General features: G+C 41.7%; 1 protein-coding gene across 5 annotated transcripts in view; it reads right to left on the bottom strand.

The window, feature by feature from the left end:
- RIN2 (Ras and Rab interactor 2) overlaps nt 1-24,382 on the bottom strand; it is a 225,272-nt gene that overhangs the window by 72,627 nt on the left and 128,263 nt on the right. Inside the window, exon 1 of one of the 5 annotated variants that reach the window (XM_045445437.1) lies at nt 1,794-1,944. The exons of the other annotated variants lie outside the window; for them this stretch is intronic. Within the exon in view, the coding sequence (XP_045301393.1) occupies nt 1,794-1,910 (117 nt within the window). The 5' untranslated portion in view covers nt 1,911-1,944. Of the gene's footprint in view, nt 1-1,793; nt 1,945-24,382 lie in introns of those variants that run through there. 5 annotated transcript variants of the gene reach the window in all.

The raw sequence follows: 24,382 nt of genomic DNA, 5'->3' as shown, positions 1-24,382 counted from the left end.
TATTTTTGAAATTTAATTATAATTGCAGACATAATACATAAATAGATTCTCATTGAACAAATTATTGTAGTTAAATCTAATCTTCCCTGACCTTTAATCCTTCATCCATAATCCTTTTCACCTACCCAAAGGTAACCACTTTTATCAGTTTCTTGTGTACCATTCTTGAATGGTGTCATTTTGTGCTTTTTCTATCAAATGGAATTATACCGATGTATTGTCCTATAATTCCCTTATTTCCCACAATGAAATGTAAGATTTATCCACATTGATACATGAAGCCCTAGTTCATTCGTTTTAAGTGGCAATGGTTTTCCACCCTAGGGATATACCACATGGAGATAATACATAGGATACACCCTGTAGCCATTCTATTTTGACAGACACGTGGGTCATTTCCAGTGTTTTGTGGCATAAACAGTACTCTGTTAAACATCCTTGTGTACTGTGTGAAACCGCACAGAAAATGCTGGGCTCCATTCACATACGAAGTTCTGAGATGGTGCTACATTGCTCTTCAGGTGGCTGTGCCCAGCTGTACTCCCTCTGCCATCTTTGAAAGTCTCCCCCTCACTTGTCATTGTTTCATTTTATCAAGCTTTTAAACTTTGGCCAATCTGATGAATAGAAGTGACTTTTAATCGTCTCAATGTGCTTTGCTCGGGTTATATGTTTGTTGTCCATTTGTATTTCTTCCTTTGAGGAATTGCCTGTTCATTTATCTGTTGCCTATCTTGGGATTTCTTGGTTTTTCTTATTAAATTGTATGAGTTGTGAATATGCATCTCTTGTCTCAAATATTTAAAAGATTTTCTCTCATGCTTTTTTTGTCTTTTAATTTCCCTAAGCTTTTAATGTTGATAGAATCAAAAGTTTTCATTATAGCTCTTGTTTATTGACCCTTGTCTAGGAAGACATTCCTTATCTTGAGGTTATAAACAGTTTCCTCTATTTTCTGCTGAGACTTACACATAGTGTTGCCAATTTCCATATAATGTACTTTTTTATTAGTCCTTTCATTCATTCACACAAAATTTTATGTGTGGTATGAAATCAGGACAAGGAGGGGAGGGATAACTCTAATATGGCTGAAGCTAGGTTCCCCAAACCCCTATACCCTACACTCTGGGATGGCTATATCTACCCCAAGGCTATATCTGCCTGCCTTCTGCAGGCCAAGGAATGTACCAGAGGGCCGCCATTTAAAAATATGCCCAAAGGCTGGGGGTGGCCTATGAGGCAGGAGGTAGAACTCTGCCCTTGATTTTTTTTTTTATTCCAAATGGGGAGCAAATGAACTCAACAGCATTTTTGCAATGGCCCATCTTAGCCCTGCTGATTCAAAACATCCTCTAATAATAGCCAGAACCTTACCGTTTACTAAAATACAGCATTTACTGTATTTTTATTCCATTTTCTATTTTGGAGTGGAAAGAAAAAAAAAATCTCCACACCACACACATAGAGAAAAAGGTAATAAGCAACCTGCTCCTGTACCCTCTTTTGAGTAAAGTGAAATGAATGGTTTGATGTGTGAATAACTTTCTGTCTTTACCTCAAAGTGGAAAAGAATGGTGTCAAAAATAGAAATAATAGGTCCCAAAAAGAATCACTTGTGCAAACCCCCATGTCGGCAAACTAGGACTTAATGCCTAACCTAATTGCAGTTCCAGCCTCTCCCAGGAGTGGCATTTTCAACCAGTCTGCAATTTCCTAATCAACACTAGTAATATAAACTGCAGGACAGACATGGGCCCTTCCCCCAGAGGAAGGTGACCCAGCCTAACACAAACCTTTCTTTCATTTATGACTTCTTGTCCTTGCTCCCTTCTGCCTATGCAGGTCTTCCATTTTGTAACTGCTCCTTGGAGCTCCATTTTACTTGCTGGACAAGACGCTGCCCCATTCATGAATCGCTGGCCAAGTAGACCTTCAAGTTTACTGAGCTGAATTGTGCTTCCTAAATAGCAGTATTTAGAGGAAACCAACACAAGTGAACAGATCTAATATTTAAGAGCAGAATTTGGCTAAATGACCAACTTGGAATTCCTTTGGCTATGCAGCTTCAACAGTGCGTCCTTGAGTAAATGATGTGATTCCTTAAATTTCCTCATCTGTGGACTGAAGATACGCTAAGGCCTGCTTCTTGGAGCTGCATAAGGTTCCACTTTAAGTGAATGCAGGCAAAGCCTACAGCAGATGTACACTTTTAGTATTTGCTGGTGGGGAGTGTGCCCACCAATTTACATTACCTATCCATAACAAAAAAGTCAGAGGTCTGGTTCAGAAGGTGCTAGAAGTGTGGGGTGGGATTAAGATAGCAGGATACGTTGGCTAATTATATCTGTTGGGGGACATGGGTCTTTGTAACAATGCACCTGAGAGAGACTTCCACATGCTATGTCCCTATAGGGACTTGAATTCCATGGGGCTTCTTGGGGCCCAGAAGGCATGAGTGTCCTTAAAGTGGATAGAAACATTTGAAATCAGGAGATTCCCAGAAAACCCAGGACCTGGTGTCCTCTGTGTGCATCAGTACTTTTTGGGTACACCTCAAGATGCTGATGGACCAGGATTTCATAGCTCTTAGCCTCTTGGACCTTCCTCAGATCTGAAAACCCCTGCAAACATCAGGCAGCACAATGGCCTCCCCTGAGACCAGTCCTTCCACCAGACGGGGCCTCTAATGCTTCCCAAAATGGCCAGGAGAAGAGAACCTGGCCATACACAGCCATCCCCAACGTCCTTGTCAAACACAGCTTTCAAGTAGCTAGAACCAGCTTTGTCTGGTGCACCAAGACCCAGAAGCACTCTCAGGGTCTATTCCTGGCCAATGCCAGATGGGTACTGAGGTATAAATGCCCCAGCTCCCTTTTCTCTGGTAAAGACAACTCAGAAGCAAGATCTACACTGTCCCCGAGTTCCCTTTGAGATGGAGCCAAAGTTTCTTCAAGGGACTTTGCTTGAAACTGGACTCTTGTCTGACCTCCTTCCCTGTCCCACTATGAGTTTCTCTTGAGAGCACTTCCTGAAAAGCCACTTCCATAAAAGTCTTTAGCTCTGGACCTGTTTCTGGAGAACATAAGACAGCCCCCAACCTTCACTCTTGGCTCCCCTCTTTCACCATTTGAGGTTGATGGCCCTACCTGTGGGTTATTCCTGGAGCCAGAGTCTCTCTCAAATGCCCAGACCTGGATATAAATTCCACAGGGTAGGAACTATGTTTTTTTACTCACTACCATATCTTCAGAGCTCAGGCTGTCCCTGGAACACATGAATTGTTGAATGAACAAGTGCTCTTCCTCCTCTGCCTTCCTCTTGGTAACTTCCCTGTTCATTTTCCTCCTAGATCAGGGCTAAATCAGGACATGGAGGAGGTGGAGCTCCAACCAGTCCATGCTCAGCTGGACATGGTGGGGAAGTGACTGACACAGTGGTAGCCACTAAAAGGCACTGCTCGAGATTTGTCAACTATTTACCACCAACAACCATGCATGTGGTTGCACATCCAGAACGCATGGTTAGGTTGTCATGGAGCAGAAGCCATTGGCTTTAAGACATGTTCCCTTCAATGACTAAGTTGTAAACTACTTCTACTAAAAAGTAACAGAGGTCCAAGTAGGCTCTACCTTGCCAGAAAATCAACAGCAAGTATGTGCAGGCTGTGAGGGCCTGGGGGGACCAGGATGGCTAGGGGCTACCAGTTCCGTGCAACTTCTAGAAAGCAAGCCCAGAGTTTTTTGGGTTTTGTTTTTCACTATATTTGAAATGATTCTACAAACACTGATATAACTTCAAATTTAGTGTATCCTTGGGGTACAGAAAGTTTTTCAGATATACACGGTGTCTGTAGTTCAATATGTGAAATATGGAAACAACTTGTGGGGCTGCATCTTAAAACAGTCATTATGCTGAGGTCCCAATTTACTTGGTCAGTTGTCTGAGGCCAGTATTGTGCTCAATTCTTCAATGACCTCAGAAGTCACACATTACTACTTGTGGCTTTGCGTTTTAAGGTTAAGTAACAAGCTAAATGGTAGAAGGGCCACAAAGAACAGACTTTCTCTTTCCAAGAGTTGGCACTGATATCTTCTGCAGCCCTGGTTAGTTTCAGCATTTGTGCCTTAAATCTGATATTGCATTTGTTTCTTTATATTTTTAAGAAATGTTTATAAAGTATGTATTAAGGGGCGCCTGGGTGGCGCAGTCGGTTAAGTGTCCGACTTCACCCAGGTCACGATCTCGCGGTCCGTGAGTTTGAGCCCCGCGTCAGGCTCTGGGCTGATAGCTCAGAGCCTGGAGCCTGTTTCCGATTCTGTGTCTCCCACTCTCTCTCTGTCCCTCCCCCGTTCATGCTCTGTCTCTCTCTGTCCCAAAAATAAATAAACGTTAAAAAAAATAAATAAATAAAATAAAGTATGTATTAAGCATCAGGCTCTGGGTCTGCAATAGGGAAGAAAAACACAAACACAGTGAGCTCCATCAGATTTTTGATACTATAATTATAAGGCACACTCTTATTTTATATGCCACCAAAAAAAAAAAAAGAGCTACCAATTAAAATTATAACACACCACTGACTATAGGATACAAATGATTTCAGACATGATAAATTTTTGAAATCAGTAAATCTTGGAATTGAAATGCACTGATCTATGTCTTCATGGAGCTCAAGTTGGAGAGGCCAAATGTTGCATGGATCAAGAAGCCTGAGGTTGTTGGTGGCTTGTTTTGCTGTCTGGTCAGTGGCAAATCTGCTGCGTGAGGACTAGCATCCTGGAGTTTGTAAAACAGGGAGTGGCGAGATGACCAGCAGGGTTGGTGTTGGGCTTCACCTGGTACCCTCACTAGGTGTGATGGCTCTCATGGAAAGCATTCTACCTTGACCATGACTGGAAGCCTGGCAAGAACAGATTCCTGCACCCTGAGCAGGTACTTTGACCCCAGGTCCCTGGGAAACATGAAACCTGAAGCCCACTGCCATAGGAAATATGCACTAAGACCTGAGTATGGTGCCCTTCTGGCCTTCGAGCATTCAGAGGAATGCTAAGGCCAATGGAGCTTTGGTAGATTCACCACTGAGATCAACCTTATCCATCCATCAATCAGTTCAACCACAAGTGGCTTATTCCTACAGTTAACAAAACTATGCAAAGCTTGATGCAAAAAAAAAGTTGCCTTTCAAATCATAGTTGAACACTGTATACCAAGCCTACCTAAGGGTTGTCTGGAATGTCATTTTGTTTGACTCTTGTCCTTTGATTAAAGCCCAGAGTGTATAAAGTCAGATGCAGAACATGTAGAAAACTGGTAAATGGCAAATGATACTTGTTTGGCAGAAAAGATTAGAAAAAAAAAAAAAAAGGTTTTAATTTTTTTGCCCTAGACATCTTCATCCACTTTTGTATTAGGTTTAACCATATGAAATTGCAATTGTTTGAAGGTCAAAACATTATTGAATATTAGCAGTATCAAGCTTATATCTAACCTTTTAAAGTTAGACACACAAAGCTGGCTAACAGTGGGTGTTATCACTGGTTCAACATGGGATTCTTTTGTCCAGTGACTATTAGCCAGTCTCTGACATCCAGAATTGGTTTTAACATCCTGTTGCTTTTCTCTTTAATGAGTGAAATCAATCTTTGACACACACTCACTAAGTACTTATATGAGAACTGTACAGTGGTTTTCGTTTTTGAAAATTATCTCTGAGGTTTAGGGCCATCCATCCTAAGATACTTGCCGACTGTGGGTCCCAGGACTCATGCATGTATATGTATGTGGGTATGTTGGGCAGGGGGTCCTTAACCTCTTTGGACTTCAGTTTTCTCAAGCATTAAATAGATCAATGGATTTCTAATGCCTCTTCTGGCTCCAACTCTTGTTGATTCCTAGCTGTCCTTCTGTGCCTTTCAGAATGCAGTGGCATGAATGTTGTTGTCACATTCACTTCCCTTTTACCACTTCCACCTTCCTACTTAGCTTTACTGGGTTTTCTACAAGCACTGGAGGAGAAAGAATGACTCACCCTTTCTGGAAGCCAAGCTGAATGTATACCATCAATTTATATATGAAAACTATTGAATTCAGCACTTCTAATTCTAGGAACTGCCCCAAAGAAATAATTAGATATATATCAAAGAATGTTCTTGGCTGCATCGTTTATGATAGTGAACAAGAACTAAATGTCTAACAACAGTGGACTGGTTAAAATATGGTACAGCAATATACTGGACTACTACACGGCCACAAAAATAGTGATTCTGTTACTCTTAAAACACAGAAAACAAACTGATGGTTGTCAGAGGGGAGGTGGGCAGGGAGATGGGTGGCACAGGGGAAGAGGGTTAAGAGGTACAAACTTCCAGTTGTAAAATAAAGAGGTCCTGAAGATAAAAGCACAGCATAGGAAATACAGTCAATAATATTTAATAATGTGATATATGAAGAGATGGTAACTACACTTATTGTGGTAGGCACTGAGTACTGTATAGAATTGTCAAATCACTATGCTGTACACCTGAAATAACATAGCATTGTATGTCAACTATATCTCAATAATAAATTTTAAAACAGTAATCCTGTTATATATCAATTGATATGTGCAACATACATCAATATATCAATATAGTGATAAATTAGTGAAAGAAAAGATGCAAAATGGCATGTATTCTCTGAGCCCATTTGTGCAATATATTTATCTGTGGATTTATGTACTATAAAGGAAAAACAGCAAAATTCTAGATGCCTTTGCATGTAGATACTCACAGGGCCCATTTCCAGATGGAGCATTTAGTGGTGGTAAAATATAGGTAATATTCTCTTCCTTCTTTGCATTTTGAAATTTTTCTGCAATAAGCATATTTTTTTCCATAGGAAATATAGCTATCTTAATTTTGGGAAAAATAGAAGAGAAAGAGTAATTTGAAGGGTGGAATTCACATAGAGCCTGGAGTTAACAGCACAGCAATTAGACAAGTTTTTTCTTTAACTGTTTTTAATGTTTATTATTATTTTTTTTTTTTTTGAGAGAGAGACAGAATGAGAGCAGGAAGAGGCAGAGAGAGGCAGATGAAGAATCTGAAGCAGGCTCCAGGCTCTGAGCTGTTAGCACAGAGCCTGATGTGGGGCTCGAATCCAAGAACCATGAGATCATGAACTGAGCCGAAGTGGGACGCTTAACCAACTGAGCCACACAGGTGCCCCATGTTTTCTTGAGAGCACAGGGACTCTGTGGTGGTATACTACTCTGCCAATAGGTGCTGATATTTGCTAAACCTAAGTGCCCATGATATATCACCTGGCTGGTGCAAGTCTTGATAAAACAAAGGAAATAAGATGGCCTGACATTTGCCATGGTGGAGCTGTGGAATGAGGTTCCTCACTCCCTGAAGTCAGGACCTTGCCAAGTACAAGTGGCACCTCACCTATACAGTGCACCTTTTTTTTGACAGATCTACTCAGCTACATGCCAGGCATTGACCTCAATATGGAACAGAAGGCATTCCTCATTCCAAACCATCAGTTATATATAGGGAAGTGTTCTCTCTTTTCTTCTAGTTATAAAAAATGAAGTAAGCTCTGAGCTGTAATTTTCCTATGCACCACTGCTTCTACTGAACCCACTCCAGGTGCCTACTGAGTTCAAATGCACAAGCTGGGAGATGTGTTCAAATTAGCATTTCCCCAAATGTTTTTTGCCCAACAACAGCAATGTAAGATGTGAGCAGGTGGGATTTCCAAACAGGGTTACTGTCCCAGTAACACTGGAAACAGTTGATGACAATGGAATAAACATTCAATCAAACAAAGTCATCGTGTGCTCCTCAGAACCTTTAAGATGCTGGTGTGCGGGGTCGGTCCCCAGGATGATAACAGGGTGCACAGGATTCCACTACTGCCCTACGACTCTTCGCTGATGACCATTTCAGCCAAGCGGCATTCTGGAGAAACTCAAAGAAATGCTGACCTAAGGGGACACTGACATGGCCTCTGGGGACAACAACTGCTGCATGTAGAATCTCTGTCTTAATTAAAACAAAAACAAAACCAAGAAAAACCCACCAGATATGAACAGAGTATAGATTCAAAGGAAACAAACTGAAGAGGAAGCATGAATCTACAACTTGCAACATGAAAGCAAGAATTTTGAAACAGACCATTATAATCTTATTTTCTGTAAGTTGAGTATGATAATGTCTTCTGAGCACATATATTTAGTTTAGGGAAGGAAGAAGGCAGAGAGATTATGAAAAGGGAATTTGGATTTTAAGAAAATGTGAACGTCGGTCATTTCAGTCTTGTGAAGACGATTAGTAACTCTGAGGGGATGAATCACTGAGGCTTTGAAACTTGTTAAAATGCAAAGGGTTTGCTCCTGATCAGGAACTGAATCTCTGATGCACGAGTCTTCAGAGGCACCCTGACCTCATGATTTCATATAGGATATGCGTAATATGTGTAGCAGGTGTGGGTAGTGCCTTGCCCCTAACCCATGGAGGCCACCGCATCCGTAGGCTGTAATGGCTTTCTACTGCAAGCACCTAGAAGTCTCCCCCCAAGGCTTGTGGATGCTCAGAAGAGCTCAGAGCGGGATGAGACCTGGTGCATAAATACCCCAGCTTCCTCCCCATTGGAGGGACAACATGGACACTCACTACTCAGTCTCCCAGGACCAAGAGGCTGCCTTCCCTACTTCGTCTCACTCCCCTACTCTCGTACCTGAGCCCCCTGTGATCACCTATCAAACAGATTTCTGGCATTCACATCCTGTCTCTGAATCTGCTACTGGGGAACCGAACCAATGTTTTTCTTTTTTGCTATAAATTCAGAGCAAGACCTCACAGGCTATCTCCTCCAGCTCAAGCATTTAGGTGCCTTCAATACCCCTTACAGCCTTTGCTCCTCCCTAGTGTTCCCAGGTAATGGGTATATGGGGGAATCTTAGAGTATTCTCGAAACTCTGCTTTGGTTTAGGTCATGTGACCAGAATTGGGCACAGTGTCCCAGTGCTAGCCTGGCCTCATTTCCTCTACACACACACACACACACACTGTGATAAAGATGCTTACAACTCTGGGGTGCCTGGGTGGCTCTGTCAGTTAAGTGTCTGACTTTGGCTCAGGTCACGATCTCTCCATCCCTGAGTTTAAGACCCACATCGGGCTCTGTGCTGACAGCTCAGTTTCAGATTCTGTGTCTCCCTCTTGCTCTCTGCCCCTCCCCTGCTCATGCTCTGGCTCTCTCTCTCAAAAATAATAAACATTAAAAAAATATTTTTTAAAAAAAAAAGATGCTTTCAACTCTTATTATCATTAAGAATAAAACTAACAGAATAATATCCACCAGACTAATGTTTCTCAAACTGGAATGTGCCCACGCACCACCTGGGAAGCTTGTTAAAACGTAGGTTCTGACTCCTAGGTCTGGGGTAGGGCCTGAGATTCTGCATTTCTAACAAATTCCTCGGCTGATTGACAGCCCACACGTGGAGCAAGGTTCTAGTGGCCTGTAAGAGCCCAGAGGACAGGATCAATGCTTTTGATGTCAGTATATTCAGTATCTTACCCAACTGGCCACATAGTGGATGCCTAATATATATTGTTGAAGTAAACTCTTGCAATTGTTTTATTAATAATTCAGTTCACTAATTAAAAATTAAAAATTCAGCTGCCCAGCAGACAAGAAAACAACAACTGTTTAGTGCAAATTCGCAAAGAAAAATCTTTCTCGTGGTGGGAAATTACATGCTGGGACACCAGTGATGTCAATGCACAGTATGGGTAGGTAGGTAAGTAAACTTGGAATGAGAGTCACTGTCAACTCATTTATTGGAGACCTGTTCCTATTAGGGTGCTGAGCTAAATGGAAACCAAAAGAGGTGTAAGACATTGTCCCTGGCCTAGAAAAGGCTTACAATGTGATTGGAAAGGTAAGACAGGGATAAGTAACAAGGAACACATGTCTGGTGAGTGCTCACAGACAGAAGTAATACTGACAACTTGTATTTGCTCAACATAACTCACCTGACTCTCAGTAAAGCCATTCGGATCACTAAATAGGTAGCACTGTTGTCTATGGCTAGACTTCTGTTTGGGTCCAGTTAATGAGTGTGTGGGGAAGAATTCTGGAGTTGAGTCTGGAATTTCAGAATCTGCTTTTAATGTTCAGCTTAATTTAATCATCAAGACACAATGAGTGGATGCTCTGTAAAGGGTGCCGGGGCCACAGGCATCCAAAGGGTGAGGAAGGAAGAGCCAAAGAGAGAGCCCTGTGGGTCCTTTGATCAATGCCACTGCCAGCCCACATCACCTGCCCCATGGCTGTGGCTGGCTGCACATCCATGCACTGGGTTCACATGCTGAGAATTATCTATTCTGATAACCAAGGGACTGATGTTTTTGACATCATATATAAACCACCAATTAGAATGAGTATCAAGTAGGTTGGCTTTGTGAGAATTCATCAAGCTGGATACTGATGAGAGCACCTTCTGTATGGATGTTACACTTTAATAAAAAGTTAAACATATAATAATAAAATGAATAAAATGGTGCCATTTGAAGATTCAACAATCATGACCTCTGAAATGCAGAAGTGAGCCTGGGTTGGATCTAGAATGAGGGGAGAAGAAATTACAAAAGGTCATAACTTGGGGTGATTACCAAACATTGAAGATGGACTGTGGGCTACAGCAGTGTCATAGCCATGTTCAATTTCTTGACTTTTGTCATTTACTGTGACTATGTAAGAGGATATCCTTGCTTCTAGGAAATACACACAGAAGGGTCTAAATGGGTGTGATTTCTCCACTGCATTCTCAAATATATAAGAAAATATATGTGATTGCATATAAAGAGGCAAAATTTATATATTTAGGGAATAGTTACAGATTTATACAATTGTTTGTGTATGTGTGTGCACAGAAAGAAAGAGAGCCATCAGGCAAATGGGGCAAAGTGTAAACAGCTAAGGAATCTGGAAACGGGGCAATGGGTATAGACAATTATTGTTGCAACTTCTATGGAAATTTAAAATTATATAGTACATATATATACATGAAAGCCTATTATACATACATACATGAGAGTATGTAATATGAAGAATCTCTCGTGCTACTATTCTTGCAACTCTTCTGTAAAGTATATCAATAACCTCCCTCCTCTACCCCCAGCCCCAAGGGGGAAAAAGTTAAAACGATGCACACAAGAATGAAAACCCAGCTGCCAGGAACCACTTCCCTAATTTCTGTCAGCACATCTCCAAAGCTCACTATCACATTTTTACTGTTGGGAAATCTCTTTGGAAAGCTCAGTAAGCGATGTTCCTTGTCCTCAAACTCTGTGTTGATGTGCCCTTGGAACACAAGCCAAAGGAAGCGCTGGCTGAGGCAGTTGGCACCTCTTCCCCTCAAAGGCTGCTGGGCTGTGACACCTGGCTGAGCCATGGCCACTGCACCTGCTGGCCGCACCCAGCAGAGCCCCCAGCACAGCCAGCACTCAGTGGCCCACCGTGGGCTGTAGTAGGCCCACTGAGCTTACTGATGAGCCCTGGAACCACATAAGCCTGGTTGGAAGGCCAGCTTGGGATCCTCCCTCCTGCAAGGGGCCCAGACTGTATTTCCTCATTTGTAAAAGGGGTAGGGGTAACTTGGTGGGAGGATGGTGGGGAAATAGCATAAAGAAGGTGCCGTGGGCATTAGAGCTCCAACCACAATCAGCCCACACCAGCAGTGCATGGGGCTGCCGCACATGTTCTTTGGTACCCACACCTGGCAGCACACACGTACACAAAAATGCTCATCTTTGATGGACCCACCCAGCACTTGGCTGTCACATTTCCAGAAAGAAAACAATCTATTTTTATTTATTTTTTTAAATATTTTCTTTATTTTTTGAGAAAGCATGAGCAGGGGATGGGCAGAGAGAGAGGGGGAGACAGAGGATCTCTTTGCTGACAGGCTGACAGCGGTGAGCCCCATGTGGGGTTTGAACTCATGAACCAGGAGATCATGACCTGAGCCAAGGTCAGACGTTCAGCGAACTGAGCCACGCAGGCGCCCCAGAAAGGAAACAATTTAAATTTTGTCAGAGTTAACTTATGTGTCACTTGGGAAAAATAAAAAATTATTTTTAATTATGTATAAATGGTGGTGGGTCAAAACTTTTCAGTATTTAGGAAACTCTAAGTGCATTTAATATGGTCTTGGGGGTCAGGCAGGAAAGGACTGTGGGGTGAGTGGAAGGGTTAGAGGAGACAGTGAAGGGGGCCCAGAGGAGATTACTGAATGGGCTGCTCTGGTGACAGGTGTATTTGTTTTATGTCCTTTGGCAGATTCCTAGCAAAAACGTGACAGCAGGCATGATGTTCCCTGTGTGTATTTTTTTCTGTCTCCCAGGCCCTAAGTCCAGCTCCTTCAAATACACTTGACCCTTGAACAACACAAGGGTGGGTGCACTGACCCCCCTGAACAATTGAAAATCCAAGTATAACTTTGGACTCCCCCAAAACTTAAACTAATTGCCTATTGTTGAGCAGAAGCCTTAACATAAATAGTCAATTAACACATATTTTGTATTATATACTATATTCTTACAATACAGTAAGCTAGAGAAAAGAAATGTTATTATGAAAATCATAAGGAAGAGCAAATACATTTACAGCACTATACTATATTTTTCAAAAAACATCCACGTGTAAGTGGACCCATACAGTTCAAAACTGTGTTATTCAAGGGTCAACTGTAGTAGGTACTCACAAATGACTACAAATCTCTCCAAATGGAAGATGTGGTATAAATATACAATGGAGTATTACTCAGCCATTAAAAAGAATAAAATCTTGCCATTTACAACAACATAAATTGAGCTAGAATGTATTATACTAAATGAAATAAGTCAGTCAGAGAAAGACAAATACCATATGATTTCACTCATATGTCAAATTTAAGAAACAAAATAGATGAACACATGAAAGGGGAGGAAAAAAAGAGAAAAGGAAACAAACTATAAGATGCTCTTTTTTTTTTTTTGTTTATTCACTTACTTTGAGAGAGAGCGTGTGAGGGAGGGAGGGGCAGAGAGAGAGAGAGGGAGAGAGAGCTCACAGCATGGAGCCTGATTTGGGGCTCAATCTCAGCAACCATGAGATCACAACCTGAGCTGAAGTCAAGAGTCTAACACTTAACCGACTGAGCCACCCAGGCGCCCCACCATAAGAGAGTCTTAGAGAGCAAAGTGAGGGTTGATGGGGGGAAGTGAGTGAGGAATGGGCTAGATGGGTGATGGGTATTAAGGAGGGCACTTGTTATGATGAGCATTGGGTGTGGTATGCAAGCGATGAATCACTGAATTCTACTCCTGAAACCAAATACTGCACTGTATGTTAACTAACTAGAATTTAAATAAAAATTTGAGAAGAAAAAAAAATACACTTTGTTAGCTTTAGCCAATGATAGCTATCACATAACCAGTGGCTTTCTTTGCAGCAAGTAGGTTCCCTCATATCATTTAATCCTCACATTGTCCTGGTGCAACAGGCAGGGACTTTTAGTGACCCCATTTTGCAGATGAAGAAACTGAAGCTCTGAGAGTTTTTTCCATGTCAAGTAGCTGGTAATGGTTGCAGGGAGGGATTGGCAGCTGGGATTCTCAGACTTACAAACCCATGACCTTTCCACAGTATTTCCCTCACTTTTTTTTGTTTAAGTTTTTATTTTAATCACTGGGTGCTCATCACAGTAAGTGCATTCCTATTTCACCCATCCCCCCCTCACCTTCCCTCTGTTTTTTTCTCTATAGTTAAGACTCCATTTCTTTTTGTCCTTCCTTCCATCCTTCCTTCCTCCCCTCCTTCCTTCCTTCAAAAAAAATTTTTTTACATTTATTTATTTTTGAGAAACAGAGTGAGACAACGTGTGAGCGGGGGAAGGGCAGAGAGAGAAGGAGACACAGAATCTGAAGCAGACTCCAGGATCTGAGCAAGTGGTCAGCATGAAGCCCAATGAAGGGCTTGAACTCACGAACTGTGAGATCATGACTTGAGCCAAAGTCGGACGCTCAACTGACTGAGCCACCCAGGTGCCCCCCTCTTTCCATTAATGTAAGCTCTACACCCAATGTGGGACTTGAACTGATGACCCTGAGATCAAGAGTGGCATGCTCTGCTGACTGAGTCAGCCATGTGCCTCAAGAGTCTGTTTCTTGGTTTGTCTCTCTCTCTTTTTCCCCATTTGTTCATTTGTTTTGTTTCTTAAATTCCATATATGAGTGAAACCACATGGTTGTCTTTCTCTGACTTACATCTCTTAGCATAATATACTGTAGATCCACCCATGTTTCTGCAAATGGCAAGATTTTATTCTTTTTGTGGCTGAATAATATTCCATTGTATATACATATAACACACCTTCTTTATCCATTCGTCAATCAATGGACACTTGGGCTGCTCCCATATCTTGACTATTATAAGTAATGCTGCTATAAATACCCAGGACTGCAATTGCTGGATCATAAGGCAGTTCTATTTTTAAATTTTTAATGAACTTCCATACTGTTTTCCACAGTGGCTGCACCAGTTTGCATTCCCATCAAGAGTGCAAGAGGGTTCCTTTTTCTCCACATTCTCACCAACACCCTTTGTTTCTTGTGTTTTTGATTTTAGCCTCTCTAAAATGCATGAGGTGACATCTCATTGTAGTTTTGATTTGCATTTAGGGGGCACATATCTTTGATGTACTAAAGGTAAAATTGGGCTTTATTACATCTGAAAAGGTTGACATGTGCATCCCCGGAAAGCCTCTGCTGGCTGTACCCAGGATGAACTTAGCAGCTTCCTCTCAGATCCTGGGGTTCTCCTAAAACCCGCCCCCCTCCTCTGAGAATTCAGCATTCCTGTATCTCTGTATCCTCTCTGACTCCTGGGCACTTCCTTCTCTCTGCAAATAAGTGGAGTCTGAGGCTGCTTAGTGTCCAGTTGAAGGCTTGACTGGTATGAGCTTTTCCTGGTGGGGGCACAGGAAAACTCCTTGCTGCCTCATTGAGAGCTGCAAAGAAGCTCTGATGGTCATATCCAATGTCAGATATCAGCAGTCCCTGGTGGCCTCTGGACACACTCAGTTATGTTTTGTCCAGCTTGCTTTACCTCGGCCTGTCCTATCTTTATGGTTAAAATAGTTCCAACACTTAAACATAAAGTATATTTTGAGCAAAAAACAGGAGATTTACAAAAAAACCCAAGTTTTGAAGTTCAAAGGTTTTTAGCTTCTTGGAAATTAGCAAAACTGTGTCATCCTGGTGATGTTGCCTTCTCCCATATAAGGGGAGCCTAGGTGATTCAGTCGGTTGAGTGTCCACTCTTTCTTGATTTCAGCTCAGGTTATGATCTCACGGTTAGTGAGTTTGAGACCCGCATGGGCTCTGTGTGGACAGCACAGAGTCTTCCTGGAATTCTCTCTCTTTCTCTCTCTCTCTCAAAATAAATTAAAAAAAAATTAAATTGGACATCTGCTCCTCAGTTCATGACAGTCTCTACCATTCCCTATTGCTTCCCAGTACTATGGTCAAATATTGTTGCCATTTATCAACTTCCACCTGGGTTGGCTTTCCTAGTCTGCATGATCCACCTGGCCCCTGTAGGCCTCTGAGGTTGAGACCTTTGCTGTATTCATTCTAGCTGTTTCTGATGACCTATATGCGGCAGATAATGTGATTCAGGAAAGAGAATGGACTCTGCCCTCAGAGACCCAGCTCTTACTGGCAGTGGTGTATGTTTGTTCATTTGCAAAGCAAGTAGAGACATGGCTACCCACCCTTAAGATTGTCTTTGAAGATGCAGTGACAAAATGCAATTATTTTCCAAGTCAGCAATCACCAAACTTTTTCTATAGAGAGCCAGAAAGTAAGTATTTTATGATTTGCAGCCAACTCTCTCTATAGCAACTCAGCTTCCCTGTTGTGGACGGAAACAGCCATAGACAATACATAGATGGATAGGCATGGCTGTGTCCCAATTACAAAAACAGGTGTCTGACAGGTCATGGTTTGTGGACTTTGTCCTAAGTGATTGTCTCCTTCTCTCCGCTGGTCTTCTCCAGCCCCCACCACAGATTTCAGGTACAGGGGTTATTTCCAAAAACATGGGGCAGGCCTAACAACAAATAGATAATAAGAGTTTGCAATCTTCCTTCCTCTCTCAGCTTCTAAGTGGGGAGTCAGCTCTATCCCAGTGTTCGCTGTGTGGTTTTGAACTAAGGGACGGAGAAGGAAAACATAAAGCTCAGGACTCCTGACAGACCAAACACTGTGCAGGATAAAGATGAAAAGGTGGGGGTGAGGCACAGAAACCTGAAGGGGACCACGAGACTCACTGAGGAGTTTTGAGAGAGTGATGTAGGGAGAGAGCTCCTGGACATACAGACAAGTGCAGGGAAGGGCTAACAAGCTGGCCGCAAGTGGACTGGGTGGGAGGAGGCTCTGGGTCCTTTGAGGGAACCCAGGCAGGATCCGAGCTGCACTTCAGTTTTCTTGGTTGATGGAATGTAGACAGGGAGTTAAGACTAAGTGAGCTTTCTGAGGGTTGCATGTATGTTGGATCATGGTGCTCCCTTCTTCAAAACCCGTCATGGGGTCCAACAGCACTAAGAATGGAATGCCAACTCCTCACCCAGCCAGCACTCCAGTCCTCCCCGATCATCCACACAGGCAGCCCTGCCCCTCCTCCGCATCCTTCAAGCTCAGATTTCTCTAAGTATTATTTTGTTTCCCCCATCACCACACACATAGTGCCCAGGACTGGCCCTGCCACTGTAGGTGTTGGAACAATACAGGTTGAATAAATGAACAATACATGTATAATACACACACATATGCATTACATGTTTTTTTTTTTCATGCAGTCAGCATGTTTACTGAACACATACTATTAAACACCAGGCACTGAACTAGTCCCACATGATACCAGTTCAGGACAGCAGGTGCTGATCACACACACACACACACACACACACACACACACACACACACACTTTTCTTGCTTTTATTTCCTTTAGTTCTGGAAGGCATGCCCCAGAGATAGTTAGGGAGACCTCAGAAATGGGTTATTTCCTAATTTACATTGCACACCAGGATTTCTCAGCCTCCACACGATGGCAATTTGGGATCAGATCATTCTTTGTTGTGGCAGCAGCCTGTGTATTGTAGGAAGCCAGCCAGTCACACCTCCAGACACATGGTGTAACAACCAAAAATATTTCCAGAGAACCAGTGGCCTAGACTGAACTGGCTGTCCTGGACCAGAACCCCAAGTGACCTGCATCTTTGAGACATTAGCATCTCGAGAGACTCTGAAACAAGCCCAGAATCTGGAAGTGGAATGTGAAAGTAAGCAATGCTCCTGGCTGGTTCCCAAGTGAGCATCAATAAGGTACACAGAATGTCAACAAATGGATTCAACAAGGCCACTGGCCACCAGGTCTGGAACAAGGCAGAACGCAGGGTGCCCAAACCACAAAAATGACTAAACGGCCCCCTCTTCCGACACTGAGTGTCAGCTGCTTTACCACAGCTACCCTGGGCTCTCTTTCTTCCTCCTGCCTTCTAGACAAAAATTATTTAGCTACTCGGTCCCCGAATTGCCCTAGCTTCCTGAAAACACTCAAATTCTCCTCAGGGTGGCCAGATAAAACACAGAGTGTCCAGTTAAATTTCAATTTTAGATAAACAATGAATAATTTTTAGCATGAGTATGTCCCCAATATTGCATCGAAAGCATTATATATTTATGCTATATCTGAAATTCAAATTCAGCTGCATGTCCTGTATTTTTCTTCCCTAAATCTGCAACGTTTCCTTCTTTAGAATTAGCCAGCACAAGCCCAAATCCTATAATAAGTCCCTCCCAAGTCCCTCCTACTAAGACATCCTCCACCCCCCCCCCCACCTGCCTCATGCTCCTTCTGGTGTGTTCTCTCTGGCTTCAGCAAGTTAGTAAACCCAATTCCGATGAAGTATGTATTCGGGGTGGTCTTTGAAAAGAACAAGGCCCACTTTCTGAGTCAGGAAATCTGACTGGCGGCTATTTGAAAGGGACAGCTATGGGTGTGGAGCAGGGAAAGTCGGGTGAGCCTCACATCTCCATGAATAAGCGTCAAACACAGGGACAATGACATGGAAAGTAGGGGAAGGAGGGGAACCCGTTTCTCATTTCAGAGGTGGCCAAGGCACAGACTCAGACTTTTAAAGCCCCAAGGGTGATAGGTCCCATCTCTATGAAATTCCTTCCAAGTTAAAGCACAATCACCATGGAACCACTACAGAATCCACAAACTGTGTGACCCTGGGCAAGTTTCATAAGCTCTCCATGTCTCAGTTTTCTCCTCTATAAAATGGGCATAATGATAACATGAGGATTAAATAAGTAAACGGGTTTAAAGTGCTTAGAACAATGCCTGGAATACTGTTTCTGAAATTAAACATAAAATTTAAAAAGTCATTGAGTAAGCAGAAAGGTTGGGTTGTGCCTATGGAGTGGCACCAAAACAGTAGTTTTCACCAAAATGCTGGGCATTTAGTAAAGGACATGTTGCTTCTGCTTGTTCTTCTGTTCCTCTGGTAAATGGCAGTGCATACCAACAGTAGAGTCTGAATTCATTTCTCCCAAGTTCTTGCTGAGGAGGGGAGGGGCCCACATCTCTGATCCTTAGCACAGAGAAAGTTTGAGCACCTGAGGGTAAGTGGCAACATCAGGTGTTGCAACAACCAGGGGCTCAATGGGGCGATTTTGCTTCTGTCCATTACAAAGCTCTGAGCAGCTGAGTCATCCTGCCTCTGAGGGTCTCCACTAGTGTGTCTGTGTGCAGCCGCTCTTGAGAGAGAGAGAATGAAACGTGGAGGTGTCTTGAGGAAGCAACAGAAAACAAAATAGAACATCGTATCAGACAGGGGCAATCACACCCACACCTGTAAAGGGGGTAATGACTGAAAGAATCAAAATACTACCTCTGAACAGATTGATGCTCACAACCCAGCTGGGAAGGTGATAGAATCCATTTTCCAGACAAGAACATGAAATCAGCTCTAGAACGCAGACATTTCCATGCTTTTTGTACCATCCTGTCTATTCATTCAAATAGAGTATGGCAGTTCCCAAACATGAATCCCCTGGTGGTCTTATTAAAACACAGACGGCTGGACGCCCCCGTGTGTGAATCAAGAGGTCTGGGGTGGAATCCAACAATCTACATTTCTAAGAAGTTTCCAGGTGAGGCCAATGTTGGAAGCTGACACCACACCTCAAGAACTAGTAGTCGAGACTGCCTTGCTAACAAACTCTGGGCCATGCCATTGCTGCCGGTCCAGGGACCACATTTAGAGTATCAACTTCTCCCTAACCTGATACACATGCTATTAAAATAAAAACCACAGGTCCAAAATGGAGTCATTTATGTTAAGGGCCCACATCAGTAAAACCAAGACTTAATACCTAAGTTCAGTTTCAGCAACCTGTACCCCCACCCCTGGTGGAATGTAACCTTCAACTAGTCAACATGGAATTTTTCCTGGTCGGCACTAAGAAATTCACTGATGGATCCCCTGTGTTCCCCTTGGGAGGGCAACCTTGCCTGAAAAAATGGATTCTTTGCTAATAACTTCCCTTTTCCCTCCCTCTACCTTTCAAAACCTTTCCTTTGCTGCAGCTCTACAGGACCCCTTTCTATTTGCTACATGGGATGCTGCCCAATTCATGAATCATTCAATACAGCCAATTTGGTCTTTTAGATTACTCAGTTGAATTTTTATTGCTTAACAGATTTGGTGGCAGATAGAGGATCAGAAGGGAATGCCCTGTGGACAATGATAAACATGGTGTGGTAGCCTTGATCTTTCAGTTCATGGTGTCTCTCATGACTCCTGAAGAAGACCATGAGTAAGTTCCTCCTCTCTTTTTGTGTGGAGCTCCCGGTCCAGTACAAGGCAGATCAGTTTGAACTGGTGAAAGCTTCTGCCCAGAGCCAAGCCCCTAGCTTTTCAGACCGCCATTTCCAGGTTTTAGAGTGGAAAGCCCCAGCCCTTTCCACTTTGGGAACTGGTGGTGGTTACCAACAGGGCTTGAACTGGGTCTAATTTAAAAACCGAACTGGGGGGCACCTGGGTGGCTCAGTCGGTTAAGCGTCCGACTTCAGCTCAGGTCAAGATCTCACAGTCCGTGAGTTCGAGCCCCGCGTCCGGCTCTGTGCTGACAGTTCAGAGCCTGGAGCCTGTTTCAGATTCTGTGTCTCCCTCTCTCTGCCTCTCCCCCGTTCATGCTCTGTCTCTCTCTGTCTCAAAAATAAATAAACGTTAAAAAAAAAAAAACAAAAAACCGAACTGGGTCCAGGATCTGACTTGTTCTGATCTGAGCTGGACTGCGTCCAGCAGAAGGCATGAGGTCAATAAAATTTGCTTACATGAGATCCTTTAAAATCCAAAGAGTTACGTGTCCCACCTTCCAGCACATCTGCTGACTTTATATCTAAGAACTATAGCCCTGGAAGCTATAAATATCTATAAAAATGGTAAAATCTTACTAAGCTTGTTCTGTGTCCTAATGAACTTGGATTGGTAACTGTCAGTCAGGTTGGGAACCCCAAAATAAGACTGGACAGAAGTGTGAGTTGCACCCCCATTTGAGGTTAGATTTAGCTGGACAGAAATGTGAATTAAATCCCATTTGTGGCTAGGGTCCTACCAAACTGCTGCCAGCCCTCAGGGGAATTACAACCTAGAATTACAGTGGCCCTAATGGGAAACATTCCAATTAGACTAGATCATTTAAGAAGTGCACTTAAAGCAAAAGCTTCAAAATTCCAAAACTAGCTTCACTGAGTTGTTGCAAAATGATGATAAAAAATTAAAAAGACACAAAAATTACCTAACACAAAAAGACTATAAGACTAGCTTAATTCTTACGACTTCCCTATATCCTCCTTTATTTGAGTACTCATTCTAGCTATCCTCTGTCTGAATTGCCTTTACAGGATCATAAACAAAAGTCCACCAAGGTAATGACCTTATAGATACCCCATCTCTACCTTTGAAGGAGGGCCCTCTGTGATCCCCTCCCAGAATTGATATGACTCAGATTTACTGAGAAACGGCTACATTTTCCCCGTAAATAGCTAAGAGAAACCAAAACCAAAACCAAAACCAAAACCACAACAATAAAACATTCCAACATAGGTGGATAGGTATCACAGTCCTTAATGTCCAAGCTACAACCCAGTTTTCTGAGAAATTAAAAGCAACTGTCCTTCTCTTACAAATCTTTACAAAACTAGAAATGTAGCTTTAGGTAATTCAAGGTTCACCTATTCCTTTTACCAATTCCAAAACCTCTCCCTTTTTTTTTTTTTCATCTCAAAATGTTTGTAAATTATTGGCCTTAGGAAACCAAGGTTCTTCTTGGAGGAACCTGCATCTTCCCTCTGATTTTGAGATGAAAATATTAAAAGCATAACCCTCAGTGAAGTAATTCTTATCAGAGGTGAAACAAAATGGGGAAGGTCATTTAAAATTTAGATGAATGAAAAATCCTATATCTTGTCCATAAATATTAGCAAAAAAAAAAAAACAAAAACAAAAACAAAAACAAAAATTAGCCATCTGAGCAGGTAACCTTAGCTTATTCCATTGACCAGAAGACAGTTTGGATCCAACTTTCCTTTTTAAACTAGTGAGTTTTTAATACCATACCTGTTTCATGTCTAAACACTTTAAAACAATCACTATAAAGTCTCCCTTTATATGTTTAGGTGTGTCTATTGCAGATGTGTGACATTTTTTTACCCCTGAATGGCACTGTTAAAATTAATTTGTAAATGACTCTATTTAATTGACTTAAACACAAACGCTCATAAATAAAGCATTTCTAAATCTCAGAAATACAATAGAAACTAATACAAATGTTTTTCAAGTTCATGTGATCTAGGATGATTTTCGGTAAATAAAAGCTAGTTTAACTTTGTTAATTAATAAAGACATGTCTTAGAGTTATCGACGTTGAATATAAGGCTTTTATCTCACCTTAGGTTTCCTAAGTTCGTGTTATCCCGTTACAAAATTTGCCAGCAAAAAATAACTTGAAATAATGTTTCATGAAACATTTGTCTAATGTTTCATGAAAGGTTTTGTGGGTAATCTAAACACAATTGTTAAGAATAAGTAAATTGGATAGATGTAAATAAGATGAAGTTTTTAGGTAAACTTTTAAAATAGTTTCCCCAAATCTTTCTGGTAACCTGGAATCTTAGTTTTGCTATGTTAAGTGATGAGTTAAGTTAAATTGATTCAATATCTACATCATTTCCAAGTAAGATAAAATAATGAAACACTAAATACCAAACAGAAGTTTATCTACTTTTGGCTTCCTTAATAGAGAGAAACTAAAAGATAAATTTGGATTCATTAGTAAACATGTTTCATGGTTTTTTTTAAAAAAATGTACTATAAAAAGCACATATTTCGGGGCACCTCAGTGGCTCAGTTGGTTAAACATCCAACTTCAGCTCAGGTCACGGTCTCACAGTCTGTGAGTTCAAGCCCCGCATTGGGCTCTGTGCTGATAGCTCAGAACCTGGAGCCTGCTTCAGATTCTGTGTCTCCTCTATCTCTGCCCCTCCCCTGCTGATGCTCTGTCTCTCTCTGTGTCAAATATAAATTAAAAAAAAAATTTAAAAAGCACATATTTCTAAAAATCATAAAAAGTATGCATTAATTTGCCAATTTATAGAATGCTAGTTTAAAAGACAGTTCACAACCATTTACTTCTTAGTTCAGGCTCCTAAGCGTTAAGAATTCTAATTGATAGATTCAGTTAAAGCTACTAAAAATAAAGGAAACATGTCTATATGCAAGAAAAGTAGGAGGTTTGCTGTCAGTAAAAGAAAGTACGAGGAAAAAACAATCTGATTGAAAATGGGCAGACATTTCTCCAAAGACAGACAGATGACCAACAGATACATGAAAAGATGCTCAAAATCACTCATCATCAGGAAAATGCAAATCTAAACTACAATGAGATATCACCTCACACCTATCAGAATGGCTAAAATCAAAAAGACTAGAAATAACAAGTGTTGGCAAGGATGTGGCGAAAAAGGAACCCTTTAGTTCACTGTTGGTGGGAATGTGAATTGGTGCAACCACTGTGGAAAAAAGTATGGAGGTTTCCCCCCCAAAAAAATAGAAATGCCAGATGATGCAGTAATTCCACCATTGGGTATTTACCCGCCCCCCCCCCCCAAGAAAAATCCTCTACTAATTTAAGAAAGATAATATTCACCTTTATGTTTATTGCAGCATTATTTACAATAACCAAGATATAGAAGTAACCCAAGTGTCCATCCACAAATGTGTGTGTGTGTGTGTGTGTGTGTGTGTGTGTGTGTATGTGTGTGCGTATATATATGTATATGTAATGGACTATTACTCAGCCATAAAAAAGAATGAGAACTTACTATTTGCAGCAATGTGGATGGACCTAAAGGGGTATTATGCTAAGTGAAATAAGTCAGGCAGAGAAATACAAATGTTGTATGATTTCACTTATGTGTGAAATCTAAAACAAACAAACAAACAAACAAATAGCAGAAACAGGCCCAGCAGAAACAGCAGAGGACAAACTGATAGCTGCCAGAAAGGAGCAAGGCTGGAAAAAAAAAAAAAAAGAAGAAGAAGAAGATGATGAATAAGAAGGAGAAGAAGGAGGAGGAGGAGGGAGGAGGTATGAGGAATGGAAATACATTTTTGTTGAGGGAAAAAAAAGTAATTTTGTCCTAAAGTGAGGCTTGTTATTTACATAGGGAAAACTTAGGACAACATCTGAATACAGAAAAAAATGTTATAGGAGTTTTGTGGAAAGGGGCGCCTGGGTGGCTCAGTCAGTTAAACATCTGACTTTGGCTCAGGTCATGATCTCATGGTTTGTGGATTCGAGCCCTGCGTCGGGCTCTGTGCTGACAGGTCAGAGCCTGGAGCCTGCTTCGGATTCTGTGTCTTCCTCTCTCTGCTCCTCCCCATCTAGTGCTCTGTCTCTCAAAAATAAATAAACGTTAAAAAAATACTTAAAAAGGTTTTGTGGAAAAGGAATCTTTGAAAAGGAATTTTTAAATGTGATCAAGCTGGCTAAGATGAAAATATATCTAACAATGACCTTTAATACCAAAAGTACTCTGGTACAAAATTAGAATTCGGTCTTTCTCTCTGTTAAAGGGACACAGTTTTCTTAGATTGTTGCTCTGCTTTTAATAAGGAATTGTAAACAAAGGCTTTCTTTACCTTTAACATAATTTGCTAGACAAACAAAGATTCTGTTGTGTCTTTGTCAGGTCTTTGATTACTTTGAAAAA

Source organism: Leopardus geoffroyi, chromosome A3 (assembly GCF_018350155.1).
Source record: "Leopardus geoffroyi isolate Oge1 chromosome A3, O.geoffroyi_Oge1_pat1.0, whole genome shotgun sequence".
NCBI lineage: Eukaryota > Metazoa > Chordata > Mammalia > Carnivora > Felidae > Leopardus > Leopardus geoffroyi.
Note: the sequence above shows the minus strand (reverse complement) of the source record. Positions and strands in the feature narration are given on the sequence as shown.